The sequence below is a fragment of the Centroberyx gerrardi genome, chromosome 2, assembly GCF_048128805.1.
Source record: "Centroberyx gerrardi isolate f3 chromosome 2, fCenGer3.hap1.cur.20231027, whole genome shotgun sequence".
Taxonomy (NCBI): Eukaryota; Metazoa; Chordata; class Actinopteri; order Beryciformes; family Berycidae; genus Centroberyx; species Centroberyx gerrardi.
Window position 1 is genome coordinate 34,698,326 of NC_135998.1, and position 16,333 is coordinate 34,714,658.

General features: G+C 43.5%; 1 protein-coding gene and 1 long non-coding RNA gene across 5 annotated transcripts in view; both read left to right on the forward strand.

Moving 5' to 3' along the window:
* The window catches only part of sh3bp2 (SH3-domain binding protein 2), a 31,662-nt gene extending 23,812 nt beyond the window's left edge, over positions 1-7,850 (forward strand). For 3 of the 4 annotated variants that reach the window (XM_071906679.2, XM_071906677.2, XM_071906678.2), the window contains exons 6-13: positions 1,264-1,349; positions 1,646-1,723; positions 2,109-2,835; positions 3,446-3,569; positions 4,418-4,473; positions 5,108-5,183; positions 5,946-6,005; positions 6,463-7,850. In XM_071906679.2, coding sequence (XP_071762780.1) covers positions 1,264-1,349; positions 1,646-1,723; positions 2,109-2,835; positions 3,446-3,569; positions 4,418-4,473; positions 5,108-5,183; positions 5,946-6,005; positions 6,463-6,600 — 1,345 coding nt within the window. In that variant the 3' untranslated portion in view covers positions 6,601-7,850. The remainder of the gene's footprint in view (positions 1-1,263; positions 1,350-1,645; positions 1,724-2,108; positions 2,836-3,445; positions 3,570-4,417; positions 4,474-5,107; positions 5,184-5,945; positions 6,006-6,462) is intronic. The other variant, XM_078287522.1, reaches the window with a different exon arrangement.
* Positions 7,851-11,826: 3,976 nt separating this feature from the next.
* Positions 11,827-12,448, forward strand: LOC144542314 (uncharacterized). The gene is made up of 2 exons (XR_013507170.1): positions 11,827-12,080; positions 12,158-12,448. It is a non-coding gene; the product is annotated as an uncharacterized LOC144542314 (long non-coding RNA).
* Positions 12,449-16,333: the final 3,885 nt, after the last annotated feature.

The window sequence follows — 16,333 nt, forward strand, 5'->3', positions numbered from 1 at the left end:
GTGGCTGGAAAACAGGACACATGCTCAGCACAGTAAAAAAAAAAAAAAAAAAAAAAAAAAAACGTTAAGAAGTGACTAACGCTGCTGAAAGCCGTTGGGCCACAGGAAGCCGTGACTCAGACTGTTGTGATCAAACAGCTCTGAAGCAGGATGACCCACATCAGTAGGGTTTCTCTAAAGCGTCTGACATCACTGCTGCTCCACCGCCATGCGTCACGCTCCAACACACACACACACACACACACACACACACGTGGGAAAACCGCCACACACCTTCTGCCTGTCCGTCTTGTCACACCTTCTCAAGCTCTTGTCAATATAAAGGCTGCTGGAAGCTGTGGGAAGTCTATTTTTATCTTCTCTGCTCTGTTTTTATTTCCTGTATATTGTTTTATCGGGGTTTTTGTGTTACTACTCCATTGGCATTTATTGAAATTGTCTAAAACTGTCACACTGTATTCTGGGAAAAACTACATTTCTGATTTGCATCCAAGGCACAAAGTTTAAGGACTTAATAATAATAATAATAATAATAATAATAATAATAATAATAATAATAAACTTTATTTATATAGCACTTTTCTTAACAATGTTACAAAGTGCTTCACAAAAGGATAAAATACAATAAAACAATAATAATACAATATAAGTGAGTAAAATGAAATAATAAAATAAAATAATAATAATAATAATAAAATCCACACAGAGATAAAGTGTACCTGTTTTAGACTTGCTGTCTAAAACAGAAATATAGCATGTTAATGTAGCAGAAATATAAAAGGAGTATAAAATATAGCATATTAATGTAGTAGGAATCATTTATTTGTTTGCTTGATGTCTTTTTTACTTACATATTTGCATATTTATTTGCTGTTGATTTATTGGTTAGTTTTATGTACTTACAGTGTGTCCAAAAAAGTAGAAACAAAATCCACTGGAGTTAAATGAAGAGTTGAAGAGGTTTCCCCAGCAGCGGTGAAACGTTTCAACTCTTCATTTGAAGTCCAGTGGATTTTATTTCTTACTACCTGGAAGACTGAAATTAATCCATACAGACGCACTTACAGTATCTATCTATCTATTTATGCCATATATTATATCATATATTATAATAATATATATCATATATAAGGTTTTCAATTGAATCTTTTTCTGTGCTCCTGTAAATATTAACTGTGAACACGAGCAGTTTTTTTCCGACCGCTGCAAATTTTTGACAAAAAAATAATCCATTACATATAAAAATCTTCTTTGTTGCCGCAGTGACTCCGACTCTGATGCCGACAGTTTCTACGGGTCCATTGAGAGGCCGATGGATATTAAACACTCCGTCGATAACGCAGAAGATGGTAAACACACACACACACACACTCACACACAAAACACACATAGACACACACACAAAAATGTCATACATAATGTTATTTATTTAATCAATCATCTTTAATATTAATCTTTATTTTTATAGTGCTTCTTAAAAACAGAGTTTACAAAGCTGCTTTGTAGATAAAAGAACAGCAAAGGAATTAAATAAACCGAATTGAATGAATGCATGAAAATTGGATCTAAAGTACAAAATTGCCAGTTTAAACAAATGATTTTTTTTAATTTATGTTATTAATCTGTGTCTCTTCTCTTTGTACAGATTACATGGAGGATGAAGATGATGAAGATGAGGAGGATTATCTGAAGCCTGACAGCGACTGCTCACCAACATCCACAGGTGCCGTACACACACACACACACACACACACACACATAAACATGCATATATATGAACATGTACCAACACATTTACATTTTAGTCATTTTATCTGACTCTCCTATCCAGAGTGACTTACAGTGAGTGTAACAGTAGAATAAGCTTCAATTCCTAGATCATCAACATTACAGCCAACAGTAAGGAGGTCAAAGGTCAAAGGTCAAAGCCAGAGTGCCTTGACAATATTCCTGACCTCCTGGAATGATCTTGTAGAGGAAAAGAGATGAAATAAGAGCTGAGGAGAGAGTGGGAAGGGATTTGAGTCTAGTATCGGTTTATTGGTTTATTGGTTTATTGGTTTATTACTTCCTGTCACTGATTGGGTTCCTTGGTGTCCCTGTTCCAGGCAGACCCACCGGCCCGCCCCCCTCCTACCCCCCTCCCCCGGTGCCGGCGGCGCTCCAGCACCGCCAAGACTCCATCACAAGTTTCCACAAAGGCCCGCCTCCCCCCGTCCCGCCGCACAACAAAACGCCCACCAGTCCGCTCCCCAAAAAGCCGCCTCCGTCTTTCCCCCCTCCCTGCATCCAGAAGGACCCCCCCAAGGGCCTCCCCCCCCCGCTGCCCTTCGCCCCCCACCTGCAGACGCCCTCGTCCCTCACCCCCCCTCTCCCGCCGCCGCCCAACGCCAAGCGGTCGCTCCCGGGCAGGATGGCGTCGATGCCGGAGCCCGGCAGCGACAAGAGGGGGGGGAGGCCTCTGCCGGCCGTGAGCGTCCAATCCCCCGCCACTCTGCCCATCTGCAACCAATTAGAAAGCAGAATGGTCCTGAACGGCCCCTCCCACAGTTCTGCCGGAGGAAGCCACTCGCCGGGCGTCAGCCGCCACCTGGGGCTCGGCAGGCCGGGCCCCCCGCTTCCTCCTCCCCCTAATATCGGGGGCTCGCCCCGCGGGTTCCTCACCCCCCGATCCGGGACGTTGGACCCCCCGCCGCCCGCCCACACGCCCCCCTCCCTCCCTCCTCCCCTCTCTCCGCATCCTAAACCCGGGCCGCACAAGCCCAAGCCTCCTCCGCCGTGCTTCAAGCCCCCCGTCCCGACAGCCAGGCCCAAGCAGGGAGGAGCCAACCTCCAGTAAGTTCAACTCACACACACACACACACACACACGCACACACACACACACACGCACACACACAGGACTCCCACCCGCCCCGCTGACTGGCTCTGCACTGTGTGGTCCAGTTCCGAGGCGTCCCGTTAAGAACTTTGCGGAAAAAATCTTTACGGCACTTTGACTTGATGTGGAGAAGCTTTCTGAAGTCCTTCAACCCTTTTCTGTTACATGAGTAAAACATATTGTGTGAAAATATTTGCAATAAAGTATAAAATCTCACCTTTGTGTGGCTTCTCCCAGTTGGTTTCGTACGCATGTCTTAAAAATGGCCGCTACTCTTCTTCTACGCCTCTTCTCTCCGCGGCCCAACGGGGCTAACGCTAACGTTTTCTAGCTCGCCGTACAGACAAGAGGCGTAGAAGAAGAGTAGCGGCCATTTTTTATTAAGACATGTATATGAAAACAAGTGAGACAAGCCACACAGAAAAGGGTTGAAGGATTTCAGGATTCCTTCAACTGACGTTAAAACATTAAAAAGCATCAAAATGTCGTACAACAGCGACGGTTTATTGTTATTTTAATGTCAGAATTTGCATGTGTGCGCACAGTAACCCTGTTTTCCCCTCAGAAGAGCGTCTCCGGAGGGACAGAGTTTCCGGATCTCGGGAGAGGAGCTGCCGGCCGAGTGCAGGAGGAGACGAGACCCGGCTAAACACGGAGGAGAGGAAGAGTCCGACGAAGACTACGAGAATGTAAGAGTCGAGCGTTATTAACTTCCCCCCCCCCAGGGTCATTAGAGGTTAATCTGAACTGCTGTGTGCTGTAGATGCTGCTGTAGATAACAACACATATCACTTAAGGAAACTGCTCTCTACTCTTTTCTGCTCAATTAAACTCCACTTCACTTGATTTTGACCCTGTTCTGCTCTACTCCAGTCAATAACACTCTATTGAACTTTTGTCTACTTCATTGATTCATTCATTCATTTGTATTCATGGCATCATTTTCTCTTCAGGAACGAATTAATGTTTTATAACTCCGGCCTCCAACCTGCCTCCATTGTAGAATTAACTGCGGAGTTTCATTACAAATGATCTAAATAAGATAAGATTGTAAAACCTGACAGCTGCTGTTGCAAAGCAGCTGCTGGCATGAAAGTAAAACTGGAATATTATTGAATGTATTTGCTATCATTAAACCTTTGTCAACACAATAACCACCGTTAAGAGGAAAGGAAAGGAAAATCTGTATTTTTCCAAATAGTCTTGAATTTGAGGACAGTTTATTCTCAATATGGACATTTTTGGAATCAAATCCTGAAATGATATACTATAATTTCAGGCTGAGACGTCCCTCTGTATTTGCACTTCACATTTGATAAAACAACATAAGTATACGCATAAAAACACAAACTGAAGACAAAAGACAGCATGTTTTAAGCAGCGTCTGGGAAATAAAACCTCACACTTAATGCATCTGTGCCTCTATTCCAGTCACTTCTCTGACTCAGAGCAGAGTTAGGAGGATGTTTTCGAGCTTTGCGCTCCAGTAGACTCTTTGTTTACGTTGTGTTTAACCCGATGATGTCTCCATCTACAGGTGCAGCTGCCAAACTCTGTGTTCATCGACACAACGGAAACATGCAGCGTGGAAAAGTAAGACGTCCACTCTGTTTTTATGAAGTTCCTGGAAATAGAAATATTGCCTCAGCTGGCCGCCGCTTTGCTGCTTTGCAGAGTATTTTCCCCCCTCTGGTGGCAGAAAAGGAAATAGCAGAGTTGGGGTCCAGCCTGTGTGTGTGTGTGTGTGTGTGTGTGTGTGTGTGTGTGTGTGTGTGTGTGTGTGTGTGTGTGTGTGTGTGAGAGAGAGAGAGAGAGAGAGAGACATACATTTTTGCATTTATATATTAACTTTCATCATTTGATCATCATTTTTTGTTCTACTTTTATTGTCATTACCAGATTTTATTGTTAATACCGTTCTCTTTGTTTTTCCTTTATTTATCTATCATTTTCACCTCTATATGCTTTGGCAACACCAATTAAAATTGAAATTGAAAGGGAGAGAGAGAGAGAGAGACTATTTGGCAATAAATACTGTTGTGCTTCATCAATAAAGTTCATTTGAGAGAGAGATAAAGATGCATTTAATTAATGGCATTTAACACAATATTTAGCTAACCTGTGTGTCTATATGTGTGTGTGTGTGTGTGTGTGTGTGTGTGTGTGTGTGTGTGTCGGACTGCTCATATTGCCCCTCTGTAACCGGTGGTTCTGGTTGTACCTGCAGGTTGTTCAGGGACAGCCGCTCCCCTCCGCAGGACGGCCTGTACGGCATCAGGAACTCCGGCACCAAAACCTCAAAGGTACAAAATAAAGACTTTCATTCATTCATAAATTCATCTAAAAGAGATCAAACATACATTGTTGCATTGTGGGAGATGTTTGTTGCATTATGGGAGATGTTTGTTGCATTGTGGGAGATGTTTGTTGCATTGTGGGAGATGTTTGTTGCATTGTTGGAAATGTTTTTTACGCCAGAGATGTTTGTTGCATCATTGGTTGCAACAGATTCCGATACTTTTTTAAAGGATTTGAGGTCATTTGTTTGAGGAAATGACGAGGAAACAGTTCAGTCTTCAGTTCCCACAGTCTGTGACCTTTGACCCCAAACGTCTTTTCAGCTGCAGGACAGATTTAAATATCTTCCCTATATATCACCAACAGGTTTATAATCTGTATATAATATAATATCATACAGATTATATACCTTATATATAATAAGATGTTTGTTGCATTGTTGGAGATGTTTGTTACATTGTGGAAAATGTTTGTTGCAAAATAGAAAGATGTCTTTTGCATCGTTGGAGAAGTTTGTTGCATCATTGGATGCAACAGATTCCGATACTTTTTTAAAGGATATGAGGTCATTTAGTTGAGGAAATGATGAGGAAACAGTTCAGTCTTCAGACTGTGACCTTTGACCCCAAACTGTCTTTCCAGTCCTTCAGTACAGAGTTAAAAATCCTCCCTGCACAACCAACAGGTTTATAATCTGTATATAATATAATATAATATAATATAATATAATACAATATAATATAATATAACCTCCGTCTGCTCACCAGGTGCTGGTGGTGTGGGACGTCAGTTTAGGCAAAGCCAGAAACTACAGACTGTTTGAAGAGGTAAGAAACCTGCGATTTATCTTTTACTGTCTCTGTGTGTCTGGTTACCGCCAACCCATAATCACATTGATAATAATATTATAAATAATTACCAATGAATTAAATAGTTCAAGATTACCAGCAAGAACAAGAAACACAATGAAACTTTATTTCGAAATTATTAATTTACTAAATTAGGTCATTTCAGCAGCAGAGGTAATAGAAATTCTGGAGCTATATAAGTGTATGTATGTATATAAATATATGCTGGTGACCATTTCAACATGTTAAGTAAGTGTATTGGCAGGAAATATGGATATATGTGAGTGTTAAATATTATAAAAAAGGCTTTCCTGAACAAGTGTGTTTTGAGAAGTGATTTAAAAGATGATCCTGCTCTATTTAGCCTATAAATACACATATCTCTGCTTAATATATTTAAATATAATAAACTTAATGAAAGTGTCTCTCTCCACAGGAGCAGCGGGTGTTTCTGGACAGCGAGGTGAGCTTCCCCTCCCTGGCGGCTCTGATCGAACACTACCACAGCCACCCGCTGCCCCACCACGGCTCCCTCTGCCTCCAGTGGCCTTATGGGTACTCGCCGCCCAGGTGACCTTTGACCTCTCTGTCGGTGTGTTTAAAGGACTATCGGCCCGCTCACTGAGACAGGAACTACGGCTCTGCTGACCAGACCTAAAACCCCCTGCAGTGACACAAACACCAGTGAATCTCTGCAGCAGACTCATGGATACGGTCAGCCAAAAAAGTGACCTTTGACCCCTGACTGTGGACGCCTTCTAGCTGCTCACAGCCCGGGATGCTCTCCTGATGCCTAAAAAGGAAATGTCCTCCATCTGAACGCTGGAAAGTAACTTACACAAGAATAGATGGAGCAATGAATATAAAAAACACGACAGATGATGGGATGAGAAAAAGAAAAAGAGAGAGAGGAGATGAGATCTGCTGAAGGACATAAGAGACTTTGGATGGAGACAGACAGAGAGAGAAAGACAGAGGGATCTCTGGGTGACAAAGCACACTCCAGAGAGGTTTTCCCCTGTACGGTTTTCTTTCACTTGTACAGTTTGTGCGTCCCGACTTGAGCCGGGCTGAATCCTCACGGACGGATGCGCTGCGTTCGGCCACAGGGGGGCGCTGCCACACCAAATGACGGCATGAGAGAAAGTCAATCCGGCTGCACAGAGAAGCACTTTTCAACGTTAAGGCACTGGAGGATGAGAACGCGACTGACTGAAACAGACCGGGCGACGAGAGGACTGTGTCCGGAAACTAGTCCGAGGAGACCCGAGTTAGAGCTCCACAGCCTCATTACATCATTTATTTATTTTCGATATTTATCCAGGGAAGACTTGCTGAGCTTGTACGCTCTTTTGCAGCAACATTTTTATACATTTTATACACACATTTCAGACTGGAAGCTGCGCAGTCCTCTGCTGTCGGACAGACGAACAGCAAGATATTATCCGCTGGGTTAAGAGGAGATCAGGGGAAACACTGAAAACAAATTACAGCTAAGTGCCTAAAATGTAAATGTAACCTTTGCTGCAAATCTGTATTATCCAGATAGATGTTCTGGGTAATGCTGTTCAACTCTGTAATGCAGGGATGGAGAAATATTTCAGTCTATTTTCAGGGACTGGAGGCAGAGGTGTGAAGTCTTAGGAAGGCTACTATTCCAAAATTGTATATGTACAGTATGAATTTTGGGGTGAATTGTGTCTGATTTTGGTGGAAAATCATAACCCAAAGTTCATCATTCAGTGTCTCCACAATATAGAAGATCCAGTGTGTAAAAATCAAATGTTATGGTTTTGTCAACCCGTTATAAATGTCCTAATTTGTTTTAATCTTCCGCTATCAGTCATTTTGTAAGAGCAGCTGTCACATTTTATGAAGTCGCACATATCTCATCTTGCAACAAAAGTTTTCATTTCCCCGAGGGAGTAAATCTCCTCCAGGTCTATCAAGGTCTTTTCAAATCTGAAAAATAATTTATGGATGATGTCCTGAGACACATTTGAGACGTTTGCTTACATTTATCCACCATACATATGATTCAGTCCCAACAATATTCATGAATCTCCAACATTGTAAGAAGCCAAATAATTAAGAAATCCAATGGACAACAATCCAGTAGATAGAGATTTTTGGAAGTAGAGGAAAACGAAGAACATACTTTACATTTTAAAGTACGTTCTTGGTTTTCCTCTACATCTACTTCCTCTACTTTTTAAAGTTTAAAAAGATTCATTATGGACTTTGATTTGGGTTAGTCGTTTTTCTTTTTTTCAGGAGCTCTTTCATTTAAAGTGCCCTCTTTTGTTAAACACACTTATAAATCACTGGATGGATGAAAACCATTTTTACATTTTTGGCACTTCAGTATAATTTCGGGGGTTTTGTTCCAAATGGTGACATCCACCATTTGAAAAAAGTGACACCTACTCTTCTAAAATGGTTGTTGGCACAACATTAAAAACAAACCATGCTACTTTTTAAAGCATAGTAGGCGATATAAGTCCCTGGTTGACAAAAAGAAAACACTTTTCCAGACCAGATCCTCTGCATTTTATAGATATTGAATGATTTCATGTGAAGATTTGTTTCCAAAATGGATAAATAGCATTTTGGAATACAACCTGTTGATTATATAGTCGCAACTTAACTATTCTGTTATTTCATAGAGATTATCAAGCCCCAATAACATGTGCAAAGCATCCACAATATCTCTCAGTACTCATAGACACAGTAAACATACTACTCTTAATAATGATGCGTCACTAGTTGGGGACAACACACATTTGTGTTACTCGTCGATACAATAATAACAACATATACTGTATTATATCATGCAGTTTACCAAGTCTGACCTCACTTAACAGCAAACTGAGTTACAACCTGCCAAACTAGTCGTACTGAGGCTTCCTCAGATGAGCAATCGCTCTGCAAACCTTATCACCCTCATTTAGAAACACAGCTTCCTCTTCTGGACTTCTTCAACCTAAAATTAAAGATTTCTAGTTAAATCTAAAGTTGTAGACTTCTGGTTAAGCCTTAAATTAAAGATTTCTGGTCAAGCCTTATCGTTAAAGACTTGTGGTTAAATCTATATAGAGTTCTGGTTAAATCTAAAGTTAAAGGCTTCTGGTTAAAGATATTTACCTTGCAGTGCGTTCCCAGTCTGCAGAAACTCCTCTGTTACAGCCAGAAAGCCTAAAACCCTCCAGGCAGCTCAGGTCAGAGTGAGGAGGGCGACGGATGAACAGTCACTCATCCAAGAGATGAAGAGAGCTGACTGTCTTCTCAAAAATTATAGGTTTAATGAAAAATCGAGTTCTGGCGACAAGAACAGATTATCTACAGTGTGGCAAACAAATGCAAAAATCCAAAAAGGATAAAACTTACAAAAGGTGACAAAATTGTTTAAGAAAAGTTTGTTTTCTGGGGTTACAAAGAGACTGAACAGCACTAAGACTGACACTGAGGAGTAAACCTCTCTCAATCTAACAAAAATGTCAGCCATCATTTTTTTCTGTGTGTGTGTGTGTGTGTGTGTGTATATTGTCCATATCTCAAGGTGTATGACGCTTCTGAGCCTCCATTCACTCAATCTTATAGTTTTATTGCCTCCTGCTTTATGCACAGGATCCCTAACCTGAAGGGAAAAAATACAGTGAACCACAGTTACAGTTACATTTCTCCAACTTTTGACCCTTTCCAAAAAACTTCTTGTTCTTATCGCTGTTGTCGTAACTCCACTTTTCATGTTTTGCACTCCAACTGAAGGATTACATGCTCATCTAGGTTCTCTCCTATAGGCTGAGAAAACCGTTGCTCATGAAACCTTTTCGAAACCCTACTTGTTAAAGTCAAAAAATGCAGCTAAAAACAAGGCTGCTTCTCTCGGTTCCCAAAGAGTCGACATTTCTATACGAGGAGATGTGAGGTTTTCTCCCTTCTCCTTGTGGGTTTTCCTTCATGCACCATTAAACACGGAGATGCACATTTTATTCATTTTAATGTCCTTTCTGTTGTCTGTCAGACCTGTAAACATATAGTCATCCTCTCCAGGTTTCCTCCAGTGTTATTCTCCTTTTCTCTAGTGTGGATGAGCAGTCCTTTTGAGAAATGTTTTTCTCCAATATGTCAAAGGTTTCATATGTGATCCTGGGAAATCATCAGAGTCTTTATCTTGAGTTTTCCTCTGGGTGTCTTAGGGTGCTCTTGTCTCAAACTAAACACAGATGTGCTGAAACTGACGTCATCAAAATCAGAATCGTTACCTCAGTTATTTTTCTGTATTTAAAAGCCCACAGCAGCATCTCCCCTGTGCAGAAAATGGTTTGTGAGTGTACTGGATTAAGCCGGACCATTAATCATGCAATATATAAAATGTCAGTGGGAATTTATATGTTTCTCAACTCCAAAAAATGTTAACTTTCTGGAAATACACAGTTTCTGCAGCACATTGACTTTGATGCTGTAAATCTCTATATATTTATATGTAAATGTTATGTATGTATTGTAAAAATGTTTTTGTACAGATGTAAATACACTGTTTTTCTATAGGAATATGTTGAGGATGTAGAAAACTTCAAGTTGTCAGTGAGGAGTCTGGGATTACTGTAAGCCTCCAGTTTTCTGTAGCTAAACTGTGAGGTGGCAGCAGGGTGTTAGAGAGACCGGCAGCAGGGTGTTAGAGAGACCGGCAGCAGGGTGTTAGAGAGACCGGCAGCAGGGTGTTAGAGAGACCGGCAGCAGGGTGTTAGAGAGACCGGCAGCAGGGTGTTAGGGAGACCAGCAGCAGGGTGTTAGAGAGACCAACAGCAGGGTGGTAGCAGGGTGTTAGAGAGACCAGCAGCAGGGTGGCAGCAGGGTGTTAGAGAGACCAACAGCAGGGTGGCAGCAGGGTGTTAGAGAGACCGGCAGCAGGGTGGCAGCAGGGTGTTAGAGAGACCGGCAGCAGGGTGTTAGAGAGACCGGCAGCAGGGTGTTAGAGAGACCAGCAGCAGGGTGTTAGAGAGACCAGCAGCAGGGTGTTAGAGAGACCAACAGCAGGGTGGTAGCAGGGTGTTAGAGAGACCAGCAGCAGGGTGTTAGAGAGACCAGCAGCAGGGTGTTAGAGAGACCAGCAGCAGGGTGTTAGAGAGACCAGCAGCAGGGTGGCAGCAGGGTGTTAGAGAGACCAGCAGCAGGGTGGCAGCAGGGTGTTAGAGAGACCAACAGCAGGGTGGCAGCAGGGTGTTAGAGAGACCGGCAGCAGGGTGGCAGCAGAGTGTTAGAGAGACCGGCAGCAGGGTGGCAGCAGGGTGTTAGAGAGACCGGCAGCAGGGTGGCAGCAGGGTGTTAGAGAGACCGGCAGCAGGGTGGCAGCAGGGTGTTAGAGAGACCGGCAGCAGGGTGGCAGCAGAGTGTTAGAGAGACCGGCAGCAGGGTGGCAGCAGAGTGTTAGAGAGACCGGCAGCAGAGTGTTAGAGAGACCAGCAGCAGGGTGTTAGAGAGACCGGCAGCAGGGTGGCAGCAGGGTGTTAGAGAGACCGGCAGCAGAGTGGCAGCAGGGTGTTAGAGAGACCAGCAGCAGGGTGTTAGAGAGACCAGCAGCAGGGTGTTAGAGAGACCAGCAGCAGGGTGGCAGCAGGGTGTTAGAGAGACCAGCAGCAGGGTGTTAGAGAGACCGGCAGCAGGGTGGCAGCAGGGTGTTAGAGAGACCAGCAGCAGGGTGGCAGCAGGGTGTTAGAGAGACCAGCAGCAGGGTGTTAGAGAGACCAGCAGCAGGGTGGCAGCAGGGTGTTAGAGAGACCAGCAGCAGGGTGTTAGAGAGAGCAGCAGCAGGGTGGCAGCAGGGTGTTAGAGAGACCAGCAGCAGGGTGGCAGCAGGGTGTTAGAGAGACCAGCAGCAGGGTGTTAGAGAGACCGGCAGCAGGGTGGCAGCAGGGTGTTAGAGAGACCAGCAGCAGGGTGGCAGCAGGGTGTTAGAGAGACCAGCAGCAGGGTGTTAGAGAGACCAGCAGCAGGGTGGCAGCAGGGTGTTAGAGAGACCAGCAGCAGGGTGTTAGAGAGACCAGCAGCAGGGTGGCAGCAGGGTGTTAGAGAGACCAGCAGCAGGGTGGCAGCAGGGTGTTAGAGAGACCAGCAGCAGGGTGTTAGAGAGACAAGTCACAGGTTCCATCAGCAGCACCCTCCAGCAGCATGTGTCCTGCTGAAGTGTCCCGGGGCAACACACTGAACCGGCCCGCTCACCCAGTGCGAGGCACAGACTGCAGTTTTAGTTCTACAAACATTTCTCAGAAATAATCTGATTGGTCGAGTTAAACCTCAGTGGGCGGAGCCAGAGAACAAATGTTTTTCAGAGCGCAAGCTAGCAAACTGGCAGCAAACTTGAATGTCAAACAAGGAACTCTGGTGAAAATATAAATAAAATAATATAAATTGCAATGACATCTTTGTTTCATTCCTTCATGTCCATGACATCCATGATGTTATAGTACAGGTTAGTATGGCTAGTTTGAATTTAGAAGGTCAGCTAGCTAACTAGCTAATCTAGATCAGTGGTTCTCAAGCTGGGGTCCAGGGACCACCAGGGGGTCCCCAGCAAACTGATGAATTGTTAAACTTCAACATTATTTCATTTACAAGAAGTTAACACAATTAGAGAACGTAGAAGAATGACTGTTTTGATCATAGTTTCTCTGTTATCTCTCTACCTACAATACAGACAGTCATGGGATTCTGGACTAAATCATATCTGACAATAAAAATATTCTCAGATTTGCGTCTGAGAGACAAAATCTCATCAAATGGGGGTCTGTGGCTCTAATGTGGACTAAATTAGGGTCCTTGATATGGAAAATGTTGAAAATCACTGACCTAGATAACTCAGTATGGATAGATTAATTCTAGGCTTTATAATATTAGCTTCTTCCTCTCTTACCTCTTCTCTTTTTCTCTGAGCTTCGTCTTAAATGACTTGCCGTCTAGACTGAACACAAAAGGTGATCAGTCTGAGCAAAGTCAGTGTGTTCTTATAAATCTCTTCTCATGGCACACTTTTATGAACAATTGCTTTTAAGTAATTGTTTCTCTTGTGTCACTCTCTGTAAAGCACTTTGTAAACTCTGTTAGTCACTCAGGGTCAGAGCATCAGCTAAATGCTTAAGATGTAAATAATAATAATAATAATAATAATAATAATAAAACTTTATTTATATAGCACCTTTCAAAACAATTGTTACAAAGTGCTTTACAATAAATAAATAAAAGCAAGGAATAAAAACACTAGGAAAAAAAAAAGAAGAAGAATAGAAAGTAAGCACAAATAAATAAAATGAAATGAAAATCATTATTTTAAAAAAAATGGCTACAGCAACAAGATCAGTGGAGTAATAAAAATAGAGCTAAGGAACAAGGAATAAAAGTAAAACACAACTAAGAAATAAAAATCATAGTAAAAAAGCTTTTACATAAAATGTGTTTTGAATGTAACCTCTGTTTATCAGCAAGGTGGATAGATGATATTTAACAGTGTAGAGCAGGAGGGATGGAGAGAGGTAGAGAAGATAAAAAAAAAATCATTTTCTTAAGTTTATCTTCTTATTCAGTTAAAATACAGAGGAGTCGGTCTGTAACAGTGGCAATCATTTATTTCAGCCAATGATTTAAGTTTTCTACTATCAGATATTTATTAAAAAGTTACATAATTTGTTCTGCTTTTGTGTTATCAATCATTTTGTAATACCTGGTGTCACTTTTCTCAATTTGTCATTTTGGAATAAAATCACTTCCTATGTTAAATGTGTTGAGTGTTTGAAGAGTAAGGATGTGCTGTACTTAGAGCGAGATGAAAATAAAACAGCGGGACTGACGAGTTAATCTGTAAAACCATGTATAATATATATATATAATATAAAGTGGATTACAAATCTCCTGCTGCAGACAGATTAATTGTTCATTTAACTCCCTCGCTTGTCTTCATTCACAGTGGACTCCTCCGTCGGCTCCATTCAGCTCTGAAACTAAATAAATCTCTGTGCATGTGTTGTGATTACTGTTGGTTCCTCCCATGATGCACTCTGTTAGTGAAGTGAGAGAGAGCACAGAGTCCGGCTCAGACCTGACAGAGCGACTGAAGATCCTCTGATCCTGTAATCTGTGCCCTTCCTCTTCCTCTCTCTCTCTCCGTCTCTCTCTCCCTCTTCCTCTCTCCCTCTCTCTCTCTCCCTCTGTCTCTCTCCCTCTTCCTCTCTCCCTCTCTCTCTCTCCCTCTTCCTCTCTCTTCCTCTGTCTCTATCTCCCTCTTCCTCTCTCTCTCTCCCTCTGTCTCTCTCTCATTCGCTTTCTTTCTGTCTCTCCATCTCACTCCCTCTGTCTCTCCTTCCCTCTTCCTCTCTCCCTCTCTCTCTCCCTCTTCCTCTCTCTCCCTCTGTCTCTCCTTCCCTCTTCCTCTCTCCCTCTCTCTCTCCCTCTTCCTCTCTCTCCCTCTGTCTCTATCCCTCTTCCTTTCTCCGTCTCTTGCTCCCTCTTCCTCTCTCTCTCTCCGTCTCTCTCTCCCTCTGTCTCTCTCTCATTCGCTTTCTTTCTGTCTCTCCATCTCACTCCCTCTGTCTCTCCTTCCCTCTTCCTCTCTCCCTCTCTCTCTCCCTCTTCCTCTCTCTCCCTCTGTCTCTCCTTCCCTCTTCCTCTCTCCCTCTCTCTCTCCCTCTTCCTCTCTCTCCCTCTGTCTCTATCCCTCTTCCTTTCTCCGTCTCTTGCTCCCTCTTCCTCTCTCTCTCTCCGTCTCTCTCTCCCTCTGTCTCTCTCCCTCTTCCTCTCTCTCCCTCTTCCTCTCTCTCCCTCTTCCTCTCTCTCTCCCTCTCTCTCCCTCCGTCTCTCTCTCCCTCTGTCTCTCTCTCCCTCTTCCTCTCTCTCCCTCCGTCTCTCTCTCCCTCTGTCTCTCTCTCCCTCTTCCTCTCTCCCTCTCTCTCCCTCTGTCTCTCTCTCCCTCTTCCTCTCTCTCTCCCTCCATCAAATATCATCTCTCCTTCTCCCTCCCTCTGTCCTTCAGCCTATCTCTCTCTTATCCTCTTCCTCTCTCTCTCTCCCTCTCTCTCTGTCTCGCTCTCTCTTTCTCTCTCTCTCTCTCTCTCTCTCTCTCTCTCTCTCTCTCTCTCGCTCTCCCTGGCTGCGTTCACACTGCAGATGAAAATATCCAAATTCTGATTTTTCCTCCCTCATGTGTGACTCTGATCTGAATTTTTCAATCTGGACCACATGGACAATTACATGATTATGTCACTGTATTTTGAATAGAATATACTGTATATCTTGTATGTATTTTTGTATTCATTGATATTTAAGTTAAATCAGAATTTGTCAGCGTTGCCATGACAATAAGTAACTCTCACATCGTTCACCTGACAGCTGTCTGGTTAGGACAGTGAGACACAGCTATGCAGAGAAAGCCATCCTTAGCCATCTTTATGATTTGGGGAAACGCCTCAATTCAGTCAAAACTCGAAGGCACAAACTGTCTTTTGTTATATTTACTCTTCACACATGAGTCTTTTCAACATCGCTGTCAGTTCATATTGGTATCAGATGGGTTACATCCTAGAATAGATATGAACAGTCATCCAAAAAAAACAGATATCAGCAGAAATTCAGAATTAAACATGAAAGTCTGCGGTGTGAGCCTCTGTCTCTCTCTCTCTCTCTCTCTGTCTCTCTCTCTGTCTCTCTCTCTCTTTCGCCGCCTCCTACCCGATGACTCTCCTTCTCTTACTTCCTCTTCTTCTCTTCATTTCTCATCCCTAAGTTTCTCACTTCCCTCCCTCTCGCCCTCTTCCCCTTTTGCCTCTTTCCTGTCTCCTTTGACCATGACATCACCGCATCAGCTGCTACTGACACACACCTCTCCACTCCCCTCCCCTCCTCTCCTCTCCCCTCCTCTCCTCTCCTTTCCTTTCCCTCCTCTCCTCTCCTCCTCTCCTCTCCTCTCCCCTCCTCTCCTTTCCTTTCCCTCCTCTCCTCCTCTCCTCTCCTCTCCCCTCCTCTCCTTTCCTTTCCTCTCATCTCCTCTCCCCTCCCCTCCACCTTTCCTCTCCTCTCCTGCTCTCTCCTCTCCTCTCCTCTCCTCTCCTCTCCTCTCCTCTCCCCTACCCTCCCCTCCTCTCCTTTCCTTTCCCTCCTCTCCTCCTCTCTTCTCCTCTCCTTTCCTCTCCTCTCCTCTCCTCTCCTCTCCTTTCCTCTCATCTCCTCTCCCCTCCCTTCCTCTCCACCTTTCCTCTCTTCTCCTCTCCTCCCCTCTCCTCTCCTCGCCGTTCATCTGTCCCCTCCCCCCTCTTTCATGT